The following is a 14,155-nucleotide window of genomic DNA, read 5'->3' as shown; positions in this document are numbered from 1 at the left end:
TTATTTTCTAAAATCCAAGGGGGAGGGGGGCTTGTATTTACGATGAACCCTCATTGGATTTAGTGAATTGTTCAAATATTGACTTGACTGAGAAATTGTCCACATGCATCCACTTAATCTCGTTTTTCTTTGTTGAATTTAACAAATGTGTGCTTGTCAGGATTCAAATCAATATGACTCGAGTCTCAGGCATAGGCTACCTTCTTGTCATCTCAACTACGTAGAATCTGATTAGATTTAGCTTGTATTAGACCTTTATGCATCGTAACATAAGAGTAAACATATGCACTCTCTAGGTGTTTAGTTGTTTATATTTTGTTGAGATCTCATGTTTCTAATAGAGGTACGGGAGATAAGAATATTTCATTTTTCTATATGCATCGGCTTGTGAAAAATTGCATTGTCTAATACAATCAAATATGGTGTACTAGCTAATAATGCAGCATTAAACCTGCTTTTGAACATTGTGCAAGCTTTGTATAAGAGGCTATGTAAGTAACCAAACACGAGCAAATTGCACTACACAAGTTTCCCTACAAGCTAATATAACCAATCAGATACCCATATAACTTGTGTCTATATAACTAACGCTATTATGTTAAGGCACTTCACACTTGGGATTTTCGTATTGCATAGTTGACACTAAATGATCTCATGAAAACAAAATAACTGCAAAGTTGTAGATCGCAATGAGTGGTACAACTTTGGTGCTGATTTTTCTTCATCTGAGATTATTTTAACAGATGTGAGAACTTATATTAACTATTTAGACATCTTAACCATTTGAAATAAAAAAAATCCAGCTATAAAGTTTTAGATTTCATTGAACTCTATAATTTTGCTATTAAGTTCGTTTTCATCTAACTGTATATGAAAAAAAAAACATTATGGATTTATCATGTGATCAATAGGTCTCACTATCGATTGTAGCCACGCGAATATGTTATTACTACGATTGGTGGCAATAACCAACAGTGAAATACTTATTAACCACGAAGTGATAGTGTCGTTTTTTTAGCGGTGACGATCCGCACATTCCGTTTACACGAGAAGAGCGAGAGTAAAATGGGTCAGGACAACAAGTGAGACTGAAAACACAATGCGTTCAAAGAAAGCGATTGGTCCAACCCCCAGGGTCAAAACTACTCCATGCATCCTTATACTGAGATGCGCGTCGTCTTTTGCTTTATTTTCCAAAGTTGTAACCTAACACACACGCGCAACGTAAGTACTCGTACGTGAGGCATCGAATCCTCGCCGGCGCGCGCGCGCGCAGGCAAATAAAGCAGACACGATTTTCTACTTATCGCCACTGGCCATGCATGCAGGAACAAGCAAATCAGACCGATCCCCCAATGCCCCACAGCTGGTGGCGATGGATGGCGTCCGAATTTCACCGGCCGGCCGGGATGGGGGCCGGCGCCGCTGTTCCGAGATGCCCGCGGGGGGAGAATGGTCGCATGCATGCAAAAGCGCCCGCCCCTGGCCGCTCGACAGCGCACGTCTCCCTTTTCGCATGGCATCGCATTGATCTCACGGCGCCGCCCGGGCCGGGAGCGCCGGAGCGGCTGGTCAGAGAGGCGCGCGGCACGTAGTACGTACGAGCTAGAAAGACACGGGGGAGCTAGGTCCGGAGCGCGGCACAGCTTTGGAGCGCGGCAGCAGCTAGCGGGAGCGGACAGCCGGACGCTGACTGACTGAACCCTTGGCCGCTGTCGGCACGACGACGCGCGCGGCCGGCTCAGGAGTCAGGTCGGCCAAACGCGAAAGCAGATTATTGTCGCCAACTTGCGCGCGTGCGTGTGCGCGTGTAGGTCTGGTTGGAGTTGCAGCAGGAGCAGCTGCTACTCCTCCAGGTCTCCAGCTAGCTGCTATGCTGTGCGGTGCGGTGCGGGGTCGATGGATCGGTGGTCGAAGGCGATGGGGGTGCTGGCCGACTGTTGCTAGATTCTGATGCAAATTAAGCTAGCCAGTAATAGCCAATGCGACGCATGCAATCTCTCGGTGGAATCGGATGCGGCGGTCGACTGCTGGATCGGCCGGCCGGTCGTCGATCCTTGGCTTTGGCTAGTGCATGGACACGACTTGTCGCCGGTACCCGGTGGCCGGTAGTAGCAGCAGCCAGCAGGCAGCAGCATCTACGCAACGCAACCAACAAAAGGAAGCGGAGGCCCTTGCATTGCGAATTTGCGATTGCGACTCGTCTTTGGCTAGCTGCTTTTTCTGATGGGACTAGATCGGTGAGGCGATGCTTTGTGTTGTACGCAGCGCACACACGTACGGCAATGCTTTGTGTTTCATTTGACGCATGCATGCAGCTGCATTTTCCAAACGCTGCGATTTAGGGCCGTTGAAGCTAGGCGCTAGCTAGGAGCTACCAACATTAACTTGCGTCCTGTGTTTCTTACGGCTAAATGAATTTATTATTATGGAATTGATCGGCAGACCAAGCTAGCGGAACGTGATGCGATTTCCGACAGGCAAAGCACCTGAATTCGAGCCCCCAAATCATGACAGTCTGGTCACCGCTCCAGTTGCCGCCAATGGACTTTTTCGCACTCTCCGGCCGACAGATGGACACGGGGCAACACCGCGGTCTTAGGTTGCCCGAGATTGACGTAACATTGTTTCCGTGTAGATTGCGAGCTAGCTAGGTCAGTGTCGGCTCTAACTCTCTGCCCTGTGTGAGTAACATGGGCCCATTTAAGACGGCCAATTAAGCAGTCAAACTGTTGCCATTTAGTTGGTCCTTGAGTTGACAGAGCAAGGTTAAAAACTTGTAGGGACGACCCGATGATGTTGAATGTGATCGTCAACACATCAGCTGCCTTGGATGTCCAAAGAGGTTGCACAACCTGCAACGTAGCAAGAACGCAGCGTAATCGATCAAACCGGTCTAGAAACTGGTAAAGCTGATGTAGAGCTCCTTCATGGCCGAAAACGCTCTCAAACTTCTTCTAAGAAGACCTATTAAGGAGGAGCACGTGGAGGATCTCCTAGGACCAGCACGGTTGCCTAGGATGCCAACAAATCCTACCAGAGAACGTTCCAAACAGTAGGAGAGGTTTAGAGAGGAGTAAAGGGGCAAAAGGATTTGATACATTGGTTTATTGATGATTGGAATAGATGAGAACTTAATTGGCTGTGATCCTTTTATATAGAGAGAGGAGAATGGTCTTATCCCAGTAGGAAACAATCCCAAAATACGTTCTCACACATCAAAAACTTACCAAAACTCGATTTAGATCGAAACCGGTTCGGAATACAGGCACGAGTCGACGTAGACGACTTTCCTCACGTCTGGGCAGCTCCCACGGGTTGTGTAAAGGGATAGTCCGCTAAGACGACTGGGGGTTGGAGGCGGGGTTCAAGCTGGCTAAGCTGACTAGCCCGGCTCGCCGTCTTCTCCACATGATTCTTGGGACTTTTTGTTGCGCCATTTGACCTCCAACATGTCCATGATGTTTATAACTTGTTCATGGTATCCAAAACCACCTTAGGACATTTTTTAGTGTCAACACGACTGCTCCCTCGACCGCGTCTCCTAGCCACCCCCGCCATCACCCACCCCACTACTTTGCCCCGGTCGCACTTCTCTCTCCTAACCGGCGATCAAACCGGTGGACACAGGAGCAGGGATCCGATCTCTTTTTCTCGTAGTTTTCAGTTAGTTCGTTAATCCTTTTTTGATTTAGGGTTTTGCTTTCTGGTACCATCTGCGAGGTGGTGATGCCGATGATGCTTTGGAATAAAGTCTCTCTGGCCTCTCCCTATCTTGACGATGTTCGGTGAGAGTTTGGCTTGTCAGATCTGTTGATCTTATTTACAGATTTGTATTTTGTGTCCTGATTAGAGGAAACAATTGGTTAACTTTTTGATGTGGCAATCTCGGCCTCTTCTTTTGGTTTTCTCTATAGCAAGGTCTAGCATCTTCAAAACTCTGTTCCTTGGAGGGTTCCTCCAGCCGATGTATTTTCAATGGGTAATGCATCTCGTCGTCAGTAGTGAGTGGTTATTATGGTCTTCAAAGCTTTGTTTGGTGAGGGTATTTGTAGGTATTCCTTTTCTTTGTTGTCTCTTCAGTGGACGACCGAAGGAAGAAGATTAATTTGATCTTCAATGTACTCTTATTTTTAGAGGAAGTTGTGTTTACGTCTTGTTGTCATCTTTTGTATTGCCCTTTGCTTTTCCTTGTGATATATGAATTGTATGTGAGGCACTCTTTTGAGTGTCCTTTTATCGGAAATATGCAAATGCCAAAATCTGAAGAGCATTGTTCCATATTCTAGGTATGCATTACTAAAGTAGTGTTCCAGGAGCTTTGCTTGAAGATCTTGGAAGAGGCTACGCTCTGGCTCAGGGCTGGTTACTCTTGCCTGTTGTCGCTTGTCTCTCTTCTATTGGGCTGCTCTGTTGTTGTCGGGTGCACTGCCAGGTTGCCTCCTTTGTGCTTGTGGTTTTTGCTTTGCTTTTTAGCTCTTTGCTTAATCGGCCGGAAACCTTTGGTTCACGGCAATGAGGCTTCTTGTATTTGGTTGGTTGTTATCTACTTCCTCTTAATGAAATACGTGGTTATGCACATTCATGAAAAAAAAAAGTAGTGTTCCATCTCGTTCCAACTATATACTAGGTATATGTTCCATCTCCCAAGGAACAATGCAAATAAATAGGTACTCCAATTTTTTTTGAAGGGATGGTACTCCAATTTTTAAAAATGATATCCTATACACTTATACGGTATGTTTCATGTTCCCGCTCCTCAATCACAACATTCCATAAATCTGGCATTTCTGGCTACTAAAGGTCTCCGACGTGCACTGCCGACGCCTTCTCCTGCCGACGCAGCATTGTACAATGCGCCCTGCGTGAGTAACATGGGTCTATTTATGACGGCCAATTAAATGGTCAAAATGTTGTCATTTAGTTAGTCCTTGCGTCCAGAGATAGCAAGCTAGAGATCAACAAGTTAGCTCTTGGTTTGATTGGGTGATGCTGATGCATGGGTCCAACAGATACAGATCGAAGGGTTACTAGTAAGATACATGCATGCGTTTGTGAAAAAAAAAAGGGAAACGTACGTTCATGCATGAGCTTATCAGTGCACGTGCCTAGGAGTTGAAGGTGACTTCACGTCCTACCTCGCTCATTCATGGCAAGCGTGTGGCTACAAGTCCTAGAGTTACGGCTACTCCTGAAAACCGGACCTTCCTTCCAATACAGAAAGTGTGTCTGATGACTGTCTGGACACATGACGTTATATACTCTCTTCTATGGATATGTGCCAATTTAAAAGTTTATACATATCTTTGAGGACAAGTGTGTACACATCCGGCTACCTATATAGAGATCAACTTGCGTATTCAGGCCTCTTTGGTTGGGAGCTGGGCAGTCCGAGGCTCCGAGCGTTGGATCTTGGATGTTTGGGGTCGGATGTGCTGCCTGGACAATTAATAACCTGAGCTGCATGATATAGGATCTCATTCTCACCCCCATACAGACCTCGTGCATGTTGTTTTACTGAGTTCTTGCTTCTTACCCAATTAAAAAGATGCTATTGCTTCTTGTTTGTAATACTCGATTTTAAGAACAAAACCAAATATGCACCATATATGAGTTTTAGAAGTCAAATCTCACATATAGCTACAAATAAGGGGTAATATCAAAAGACAATGCATAAATTATATAATGTACTTAATAAATTAGAGATAACCTTAAGCAGCAAACAACGGAAGATAACTCCAACTTCGGGTATTAACTCCACTCTACAAGATCCAACTGACTGGTTGATCACAAGCCTAAACTTCTCCTGAGGTTTGGGGGAAATAGCAAGAGTGAGTCCATGTCGAACTCCACAAGTATAGCAACTAGATTGTATAGATCCCACAATCTCATGATCAATGTGACATAAATAATGTAGAGCATTAAACAATAAACAATGAGTATATTTAACACACAAGAATCATCACCCTTAATGTAGATGTCCCCAAGGCCGCTCCTGACCGTGAGCTCGGCTAGTATACTAGTTTTTAACATTCTGCAGAGGTTGTACATCTTTACCCATGAGTCATGATTTACTCTTTCGCCCGAGGTGATCAGCATCTTAACCCACTTCCAAGAAAGGTCGGCAGGGATCACTATGAAGCCTTTCAAAGGTTTCGTCTAACAAGTTAGGGCCATTAGATTCACTCGGCAGGCAGATATAGAGCCCCCCTTCCATGGCACATAACCCGCAACCTATACACACGGACAGAGACCACACTATACCCAACGTGTCTAGCCATTCTTACGCCATTTAAGGTAACCGCTAACAAGCTAGAAAAAGATCCTCATACTGAGCTAAAGCCAGAGCCATTATAGCCCTCATGGTTGCACTGTTGTCCCGGATGATCACGTACAGACAAATCATCAAGTTGCTAAAAAGTCATATTTATCGCTTATTACTTAACATTAATCTAGTCACAGGATCATGGTCACAGAAAATAAAATCCAAATGCTATACTTGCCTTGATCCAATTGCTCTTGCTGATCTTGCTAGTTGTTCAAGTACTGATCTTGATCACTGAAGCACTCTTGTTCACCACGAATTATTCACCGTCTAAACTCGATCATCGATCACACAAACAATCGGAGACAAACATACACGAAGCAAATAAGGCTACAATTAGAATAGTACACCAATCATATAAAAATAGTATGAAAAGTTTATAAAATGATTCTACGCATCGCTACGATTTCATAGACGTAAAGATCACGAAAATCAGAGTTAAAACGTAGAAGAGTATCACGAAATTAAAAAGTTTCAAACTGAGTAAACAATATTACTAACATGTAGATCTTGTGATTACGAATCCAACGCAATTTGAATGGGTCAAAACGGAATTAAAATGAATATTTTATAAACTATCCAATTCCAGTGGCAAACTTGTAAATTCAGAAAACGTATTTTAGTTCAAACCGGCGCAGAATACGCTTTTAAAACTGAGAAAGCGTATTATGGAAAGGCGCTTTAGAACTGCAGGTTTATTTAACAAAAACTCAGGGGCTCTTTAACAAAACGCGCAGCCGAAGGGGTATCCTTCAAATCTGGCCATTGGATCGTGTTTCAACGGCTCCGATTAGATCCCAGGGGGAGAGAGAGGGGTCGCCGGCCGGAACAGTTCCTAGGCGGTGGCGCCATGGCCGGAGAAGGCCGGAGCCTCGCCGGAGTTCAGAGAACCGGCGATTCTGGGCACTAGACGCGAATCTAAGAGCATGGGGAGATAGAGGGGAAGTTGCCGAGCTCACCAGGGGGACTTTGGAGGCCTGGGGAAGGCTTGGAGATGACCGGCGGCAAGATTTAGCGGAGGCGGCCTCCCTGCATGCCTTCGGCGATCAAAAGCTTATCACAGAGACGAAAGAAAAGAGGGTTAGAGGCGTGGGGAGACTCGAAACCTTCAGGAGAGGCTCAGTGTCCGGTTTGAAGCGGCTTCGGGGCACTCCGGACAAAAACCGACGGCGGCGGCCGAGATGAGCTCGTTGGCGAGATCCAAAAGCGGGGGTGATTAGAAATTAGGGCTCGGGGTGGCCTGCGAAGGAACCGGGATCAAGAGGAGTGCCCCACCTTCTTATAGGGGTGCTCGACGCGCGCGATAGGCAAGAAATCCCGTGCCAATCGGGATTTGGTTCCTAGATGGTGTCCGGTCCGTGCACGTCTCAAGGTGGAAGAAGGGACTGACGAGCAGGCCCCGATAGTCAGTGATGGAGGGAGAGGGAAGGAGGCTGACCGATGGGGCCGATTTGGGAGCGAAAGAAGAAGGGGAAGGCACGGGGCTGGGTCGTGGCTTTCCTGGGCCGGTTGCGCGTGCGAGCCGAGGGGGAAACTTAGGCCCGAGAGAGCTGGGCCGCGGTGGGGAAAAGAAAAGCAGGCCGCGGGAGAGGGAAGTGCTGGGCCTCGGGCCAGGATAGGGAGAGGAGGGGTTTTGTCTTTTTTTTCTTTTCTTTTCCAAAGCTTTTCCAAAAGGGATTTTAAATCATTCTTAGAGATAGAACAAAACACACAGTACAAAATTAAATATGCTTCGGCATGAATGCATAAACATGTTTCTAAGCTTATGATGAATTTTATTTTTCATAAAAATTATTTAAGTGCTAAATTTAAATGCTCACAAAAATACTTAAATAAATCAAATTAAATCCTATTAATTGGAAATCAAATTTTGGGTGTTACATTGTTGCTGTATATACTATTAAGTTATAATTATTATGTTCGACCGAACTCCAATTTACTAGATGTTTATCATTGATCACTTGCATCGTGAAAATTCCATCATGACGACCAAGATAATGAGTTCTTTTTTGAATGCGACATTTAGGTTGCTCTTTTTATTTTATTTTTTAAACTAAGAACTCAACGGTAGACAGGTTTTTTTGGGGGGGTGGAGGGGGGGTGTTAGTACACATTCAAGTGACATGATCACACTTTATCAAAAATAAGTGAGATGATCGCACAAGGGTCATGGAAAGCATAGGGTGACCACGCTACCGAGACATGTACACATGGATGTAAGGATGGCAGCGGCGTGGTTTCGGGTCCGATATCCGCGGGTTTCGGTTCTCGCAGGTTCGGGTTGATGATTTTTCATCCACGGTTTTTAGGTTCAGGGCCCCGAAACCTATCGGGTTCGGTTTCGGGTTTGATTTTCCATCCGTGGATATCCAAAATAAGTCATTAGAATTAATTTTCATATTTTATAATATGATAATAATAATAATAATAATAATAACTTGTTTACTTAGATTATTAAATTTATTTTAAGCTAACTCATGAAAATATTTATGTTTTATTGCCTCTTGTTTATACATGTAAATATGTGTATATATATCATGTATATATTTATAGAAAGTCCTTATTGCTATTATTATGTTGACATAGAAAGCAGGTTTCGGGTATCCATTCGGGTATCGGGTATCTGTGGGTTTAGTTTTGGGGAGGGGTTATCATCCGAATCGGTGTTCGGTGCGGTTTCGGATTTTGGGTTCAGGTGCATATAGACTTCATCCAATCTGAATCCGCCCCGTTGCCATCCTTACATGGATGCGTCTTGACTTGGTAGCAGATTGTGGAACCTCTATTGAGGGGAACCTAGACAATGGGGTTCACATTGAGGGGAACGCAATGTGTTTCACATGTTGCAAACACGATAAGAAAAAGCCTTAGCCTCACAAAGAAGTTGACATGTACTCCCACCATCCCAAATTGTAAGTTATTCTAAGAATCTTGAAGAGTCAAAGCATCTTAAATTTGACCAATCAAACTCAAACGAACTAGATGAATTTGTGAGTGCAGAGAGCAGGGAGTATATATCGACTACTTTCCTTTGAACTCATGTTTGCACGAGCTGACACACGCACAGTAAACACTTCCCGTTTTCGCTGTATATCTGTCTCCCAATGCAGCGGGCAAATATCACGCATGTATGGTTCATTTGTCGCTACAAACAAATCGAGATCTCTAGCTAGGGTACAAGGCCCTTAAAGCTTAAACTAGGGTATATATATATATATATATATATATATATATATATATATATATATATATATATATATATGGGCATGAACACTACACATGCAATCCTCGAACCAAGATGGATTAGTGATAAGCAACACACAAACCGCATGCATGCCTAATCACCCCCAAAGGGGACACTGGAGCTGACTCAAAATTACAGGGCTCCAGCCATGCATGTGGGCCACACGCTTGAGTGCAACCACCACCAGCTCAGCGTTGTTGTCCAAGTTCTGCCTCATGCCTCGTCATCATGTGGGGGCAGGGCGAGCAGCTACACTGGTTTCAATCCAAGAAGGATGTAGTAGAGCAAGGTGATCGGCAGGGCTATCAGCATACCAAAAATTACCCTGCAAAATATATATACAAGGACCACATATATAATTAAATTCAATCTTCAGCTCCTGGAAATTAAACCTGGCCTAGCAATACACAAGTGTTATATGCATGCGTGGCTGATAATCACTTACATAGTGCTCAGGATGGCCGGGTGGACGTTGTATTCTTTCGCGAACACAAAGGGCACGATCCCTTGCGGTAGAGCCGCCTGTGGAATGTAATGCCCGCATTATCTTTTAATTCGTAGAGAAATACAGTGTCGCTTCAGTCTAGTAGGGCTAGTAGTATAATGTTGCAGGGCAATGCTTTTTTTTTCCCGAGGGAGTTGCAGGGAAATATTGCATGGACTAGGGGCGCAGTTAGTTAAGTCGGACACGACTTTTTATCTAAGTGTGGATCGATGATTTGATTGGGCAAGACGAGAACTCACTTTTCATGGCTACTAGTACGTATACTGTTATTTTTTTAGGAGCACTCATAATATAAAATTTTATCATAGAGTCTAAGACAATTAATTATATATTATTTATGATATTTTACTGATGTGATAGCATATTTATTGAAAAAAGAGGTAGAAAAATAAGACTCCAAGTCTTATTTAGACTTGTAAGTCTACATTGTTCGAGGTAATAAATAACTTTAGACTCTATGATAAAGTCTTCATTGTGAGTGCCCTTAAACAGATCGTTAGAGCCAGTACGTTTGGCTAAAAAGTCATAGCTAAAAGTATTGTTCGTCAATTTATTATGAGAGAAAAATACTGCTAAATAGCTGATAGATTTGGTAAATAAACTCAAATGAAGAGCTTATTTAAATCTATCATTTATACATGTATAAGGTTATCACCTGCACAATGGCGACGCGCAAAAGGTTCCCTCGGAGGCCGATGGCTAGTGACGCGGCGGTCATGACGGCGGGGCCGGCGAGGAAGCGGACGCCCATGGAGATGCCGGTGGCGCGCCATCCGCACGCGATGATATTCGGCTGCAGCGCCATAAACAATCCTGGCAACGAGAGAGTGTGTGTGTGTGTGTTAGTTAGCTCGATGGGGCCACGTACAGGGTCCGCCTCGGCGTGTGGGCGCGCGCGGGACTAATTGGCGGTGCAGGGCTACGGGACGACAGGAGCACAAGGGGTGTTTGTGGGCGCTCGCTCGCGTCGATCACCTAGGTTAGGACGAGTGCTCACCTAGGCTAAACATGGCCATCCCGAGCCCGGCGTCCGAGAGGATGGAGATGGACTTGGCCACGACCGCCGGCATGGAGATGTGCCACCTGCATGCAAACCACCCGTTAGGTGTCCGCCAGAGCTTAGCTCGAACAGTACTACACAGCAGCAGTTACATACTATTTTTTTTCTACGAATTGGGCCAGCCAGACAAATTAAAGCAGTGACTGCATGCTCTAACGGCGTTGATTAGCCCAAGTAAACAGTCCCTGCTACTCCAAAAGAGATGGTCATGATGAGATGAATCCATCAATGATTGGCGGGCGTCCAGTGCTCGTGCGCCGTGCGATCGAGCTCCCCTTCCACTTTCCGGCTCCCAACAGTTCGCGATTGGAGCTTGCCGGGCGGGCCCGTCCCATTCCCCCACGGTGTGGTCCGGTCCGGTCCCGCCGGGGAAACACTCGACTCGACTCGTCACTCATCCCACCCCCACCGCGCCACCGTCCGTAAAAGCAGCTTTTTCGGTTATTCCCGCACCGCCACGGCTCGTACATGTGTCCGGCCCCTTCCCTTGCATTTTAGGCTGGAAGCTACGTCGCCCACTGCCACCAGCTTTGCTAGGCATCGCCCCCCCAAAAAATGACGGACAAATCGATTCATTTCTCGTCTCTCTCGCTTGATCGCCAGCACCAAACTTAACTATAATCAGGAAAAGGTACTGTCTGCGGTGCGCTACCGTCTATCCATGCCCAACTTGTCGCCTCTCTGTTTATGTAATGTACTGTACTAAAGTCATCCAGTCCCTAGCACGATCAGAGCTACCAGCATGAACTGGTCTGTAGAGTCCAGCCACTCACACCCTAGTAGTACTGATCGCTAAGCTCGAAGCGATACTCCACTACCCATCTATCCTTGCCTAGCTAATTGGTCCGCAATCTGTTATGTAAACCAGTTACACCCTAACATATATAGTACAGTACTCGGTAGACTAGCTAGCAGTAGCGAAGCGTAGAGCCATAGACAATGAGTGAGGTAGCAAGCAGATCACGTGAAAAGGTGTAGCATACCGGAACGCGATGAGGGACCAGGCGAGGCCGATGAGGCTGGAGTACGTGTTGGGGTTGCGGATCAGCTTGCGCCACACCATGATGAGTATCAGCCGGGTCATCACGCTCGCCGGCGGCATCTGCTGCTGCGCCCGGCCCCCGCCGCCGCCCCCCGCGTCGTCCGGGTCGTACCCACCGCCGCCGCCGCCGTCCGCCACTCCGTCCACGTCCTTCACGCGCACCTCGGCGGCCGTCGTGGAGCAGCTGGACCCTACTAGCTTCGTCACCTGCTCCGGCCCTCCTCCTCCTGCTTCTACCGCCTCCGCGGCGTCCTCCGCCGTCGCCGTCTTGCCACCGCCGAAGCCGAAAGCCTCGGCGGCTTCCCCCGTCGCCGCCGCAGCTACTGCACCGTTGCTCTCCTTCTCTGAAAACGACAAAAAAAAAAAAGGATTCGCATACTGTACGCACAAAGCATGAAGCAGATGTGTGAGTGTTGACGCGCGCGCGCGCGCGCCGCGGACCTTTGCCGGCCGAGCCGTTCTGCGGCAGCGGCAGCTCGGCGGGGACAACCATGCGAATTTCCTTGGCGCCGACGTTGACGCCGCCGCCCGCGCCACCGGTGAATACCGGCAGGCCGCTGACTTCCGAGACGGGGGAGGCGCTGGAGCTCCACACGAACATGTGGAGCTCCTTGGCGTCGTGGCAGCTGGGCACGGCGCCCGCGGGTCTCGACGACGACCGTGCCGAGGCCGAGCGCTCGTCGAAGTTGGACTGCCGCGGCGTCGGCCCCCGCGACGAGTGCATCGAGTACAGCTCGGCGGCGCCGAAGCTCGAGGCGCGCGCCCCGCCGGCGGGAGGCGGAGGCGGAGGCGCGCCGTCGACCATGGCCATGGCGGCGAAGAAGTCGGCGTGGTTGAAGTTGGAGCCCCGCGGGCTGTGCTGCCGCGACGAGCTCATGGAGTAGATCTCCGCGCCCGTGAGGTTGGACGGTCGCGGCGTCGTCGTGACCATCAGCAGCGACCGCCGCGACGACGCCGACGAGCGGCGCACCGTGACGTGCAGGCGGCCGTCCTCCGCCACCTCGGCCTCCGTCTCGGCGCGGCCGCCCTCCAGCGACACCACGTCCGCGTCCACGTGCAGCGACGCGATGGCCGCCGCGGTGTCCGGGAACTGGTCCGCGATGAGCATCCGCGCGGCGCGGAACTCGAAGAGGAAGAGCAGCAGCGTGTACCAGATGATGCACTGGAGCACGATGACCTGCACCATGAGGGAGCCCGCGTAGGGACCGTACATGGCGATCAGCAGCGGGATCCCCATCACCAGCGTGTTGGGCAGCGTCGACACGGAGAAGAGCGTGATGGACCAGTCCAGCCGCGGCGCCGCGAGCCTGCCGGAGCTGGTGGGCAGCAGGCGCGACCACACGGCCAGCCCCGCCAGGACGAGCAGCTTCTGCAGTGTGTCGGCGGCCAGGAACCGGAGGTTCATGGCGTAGGGGTTGTTGGTGGAGATGAAGTGGAAGGACAGCAGCGGCACGGCGAAGATGGCGACGAAGCGGTTGATGCCGGAGCACTGGTCCGGCGTGAAGATGCGCCACCACCGCACCGACCCGTACGCCAGGAACATGGCCACGTACAGAGGCACCATCGCGGTCAGCACCGTGTATACATCGTTCCCCGATATCATCTTGGCCCACGCCCACCACCACCACCGGCGGCCAACGCCCAACGGAGGAGGGAGGAGGAAGAAGAAGAAGGGCTCTCGGGTGGAGTATCCGGCCGAGTTCTTTTCTTACATGCAGGAGTGGGCTCTTCTGATCTTGTGAAGTAGGCAACGCCGGCCGGCGGCCATTCTATTTATATGGGAGCATTGCGAATCGCCGAATCCGTTGCGACTGCGACAAACAAAGACCGTGTGTAGTGTGGATCGAGCGATCCGGCCGGGGGGGCTGCCGTGTGCGCGGAAGAAACGCTGGAGCCGAGCAGCGAATTTGATGCAGATGCAAAATGGGGTTTGAATCTTGTTTACTTCCAAAATTTTTTGTAAAATATGAATAATAGCA

At 48.4% G+C, this 14,155-nt stretch overlaps 1 protein-coding gene across 3 annotated transcripts; it reads right to left on the bottom strand.

Moving 5' to 3' along the window:
- LOC8054943 (auxin efflux carrier component 3a) lies at nucleotides 9,606–14,155 on the bottom strand. 3 transcript variants are annotated; one of them, XM_002455994.2, is made up of 6 exons: nucleotides 12,618–14,155; nucleotides 12,118–12,520; nucleotides 11,072–11,157; nucleotides 10,730–10,887; nucleotides 10,015–10,091; nucleotides 9,606–9,894 (listed from the first exon to the last, which is right to left on the bottom strand). In XM_002455994.2, exons 1-6 carry the CDS (start codon nucleotides 13,777–13,779, stop codon nucleotides 9,819–9,821), a joined length of 1,962 nt encoding a protein of 653 aa, XP_002456039.1. In that variant the 5' UTR covers nucleotides 13,780–14,155; the 3' UTR covers nucleotides 9,606–9,818. The 3 variants fall into 3 exon arrangements, with proteins under 3 accessions (XP_002456039.1, XP_021311352.1, XP_021311354.1); XM_021455677.1 differs by lacking the exon at nucleotides 10,730–10,887; XM_021455679.1 differs by lacking the exons at nucleotides 10,730–10,887; nucleotides 11,072–11,157.

The sequence above is a fragment of the Sorghum bicolor genome, chromosome 3, assembly GCF_000003195.3.
Source record: "Sorghum bicolor cultivar BTx623 chromosome 3, Sorghum_bicolor_NCBIv3, whole genome shotgun sequence".
Taxonomy (NCBI): Eukaryota; Viridiplantae; Streptophyta; class Magnoliopsida; order Poales; family Poaceae; genus Sorghum; species Sorghum bicolor.
The sequence above is the reverse complement of the archived record's forward strand: the minus strand, read 5'-3'. Positions and strand labels throughout refer to the sequence as shown.

Coding starts and splice junctions, on each gene's coding strand:
- LOC8054943 (XM_002455994.2), bottom strand. CDS start 13,779: ATGATATCGGGGAACGATGTATACACGGTGCTGACCGCGATGGTGCCT. Junction 11,158..12,117: donor TGGTCCCTCATCGCGTTCCG/GTATGCTACACC, acceptor GTTTGCATGCAG/GTGGCACATCTCCATGCCGG. Junction 10,092..10,729: donor TGCGCGTCGCCATTGTGCAG/GTGATAACCTTA, acceptor TACATTCCACAG/GCGGCTCTACCGCAAGGGAT.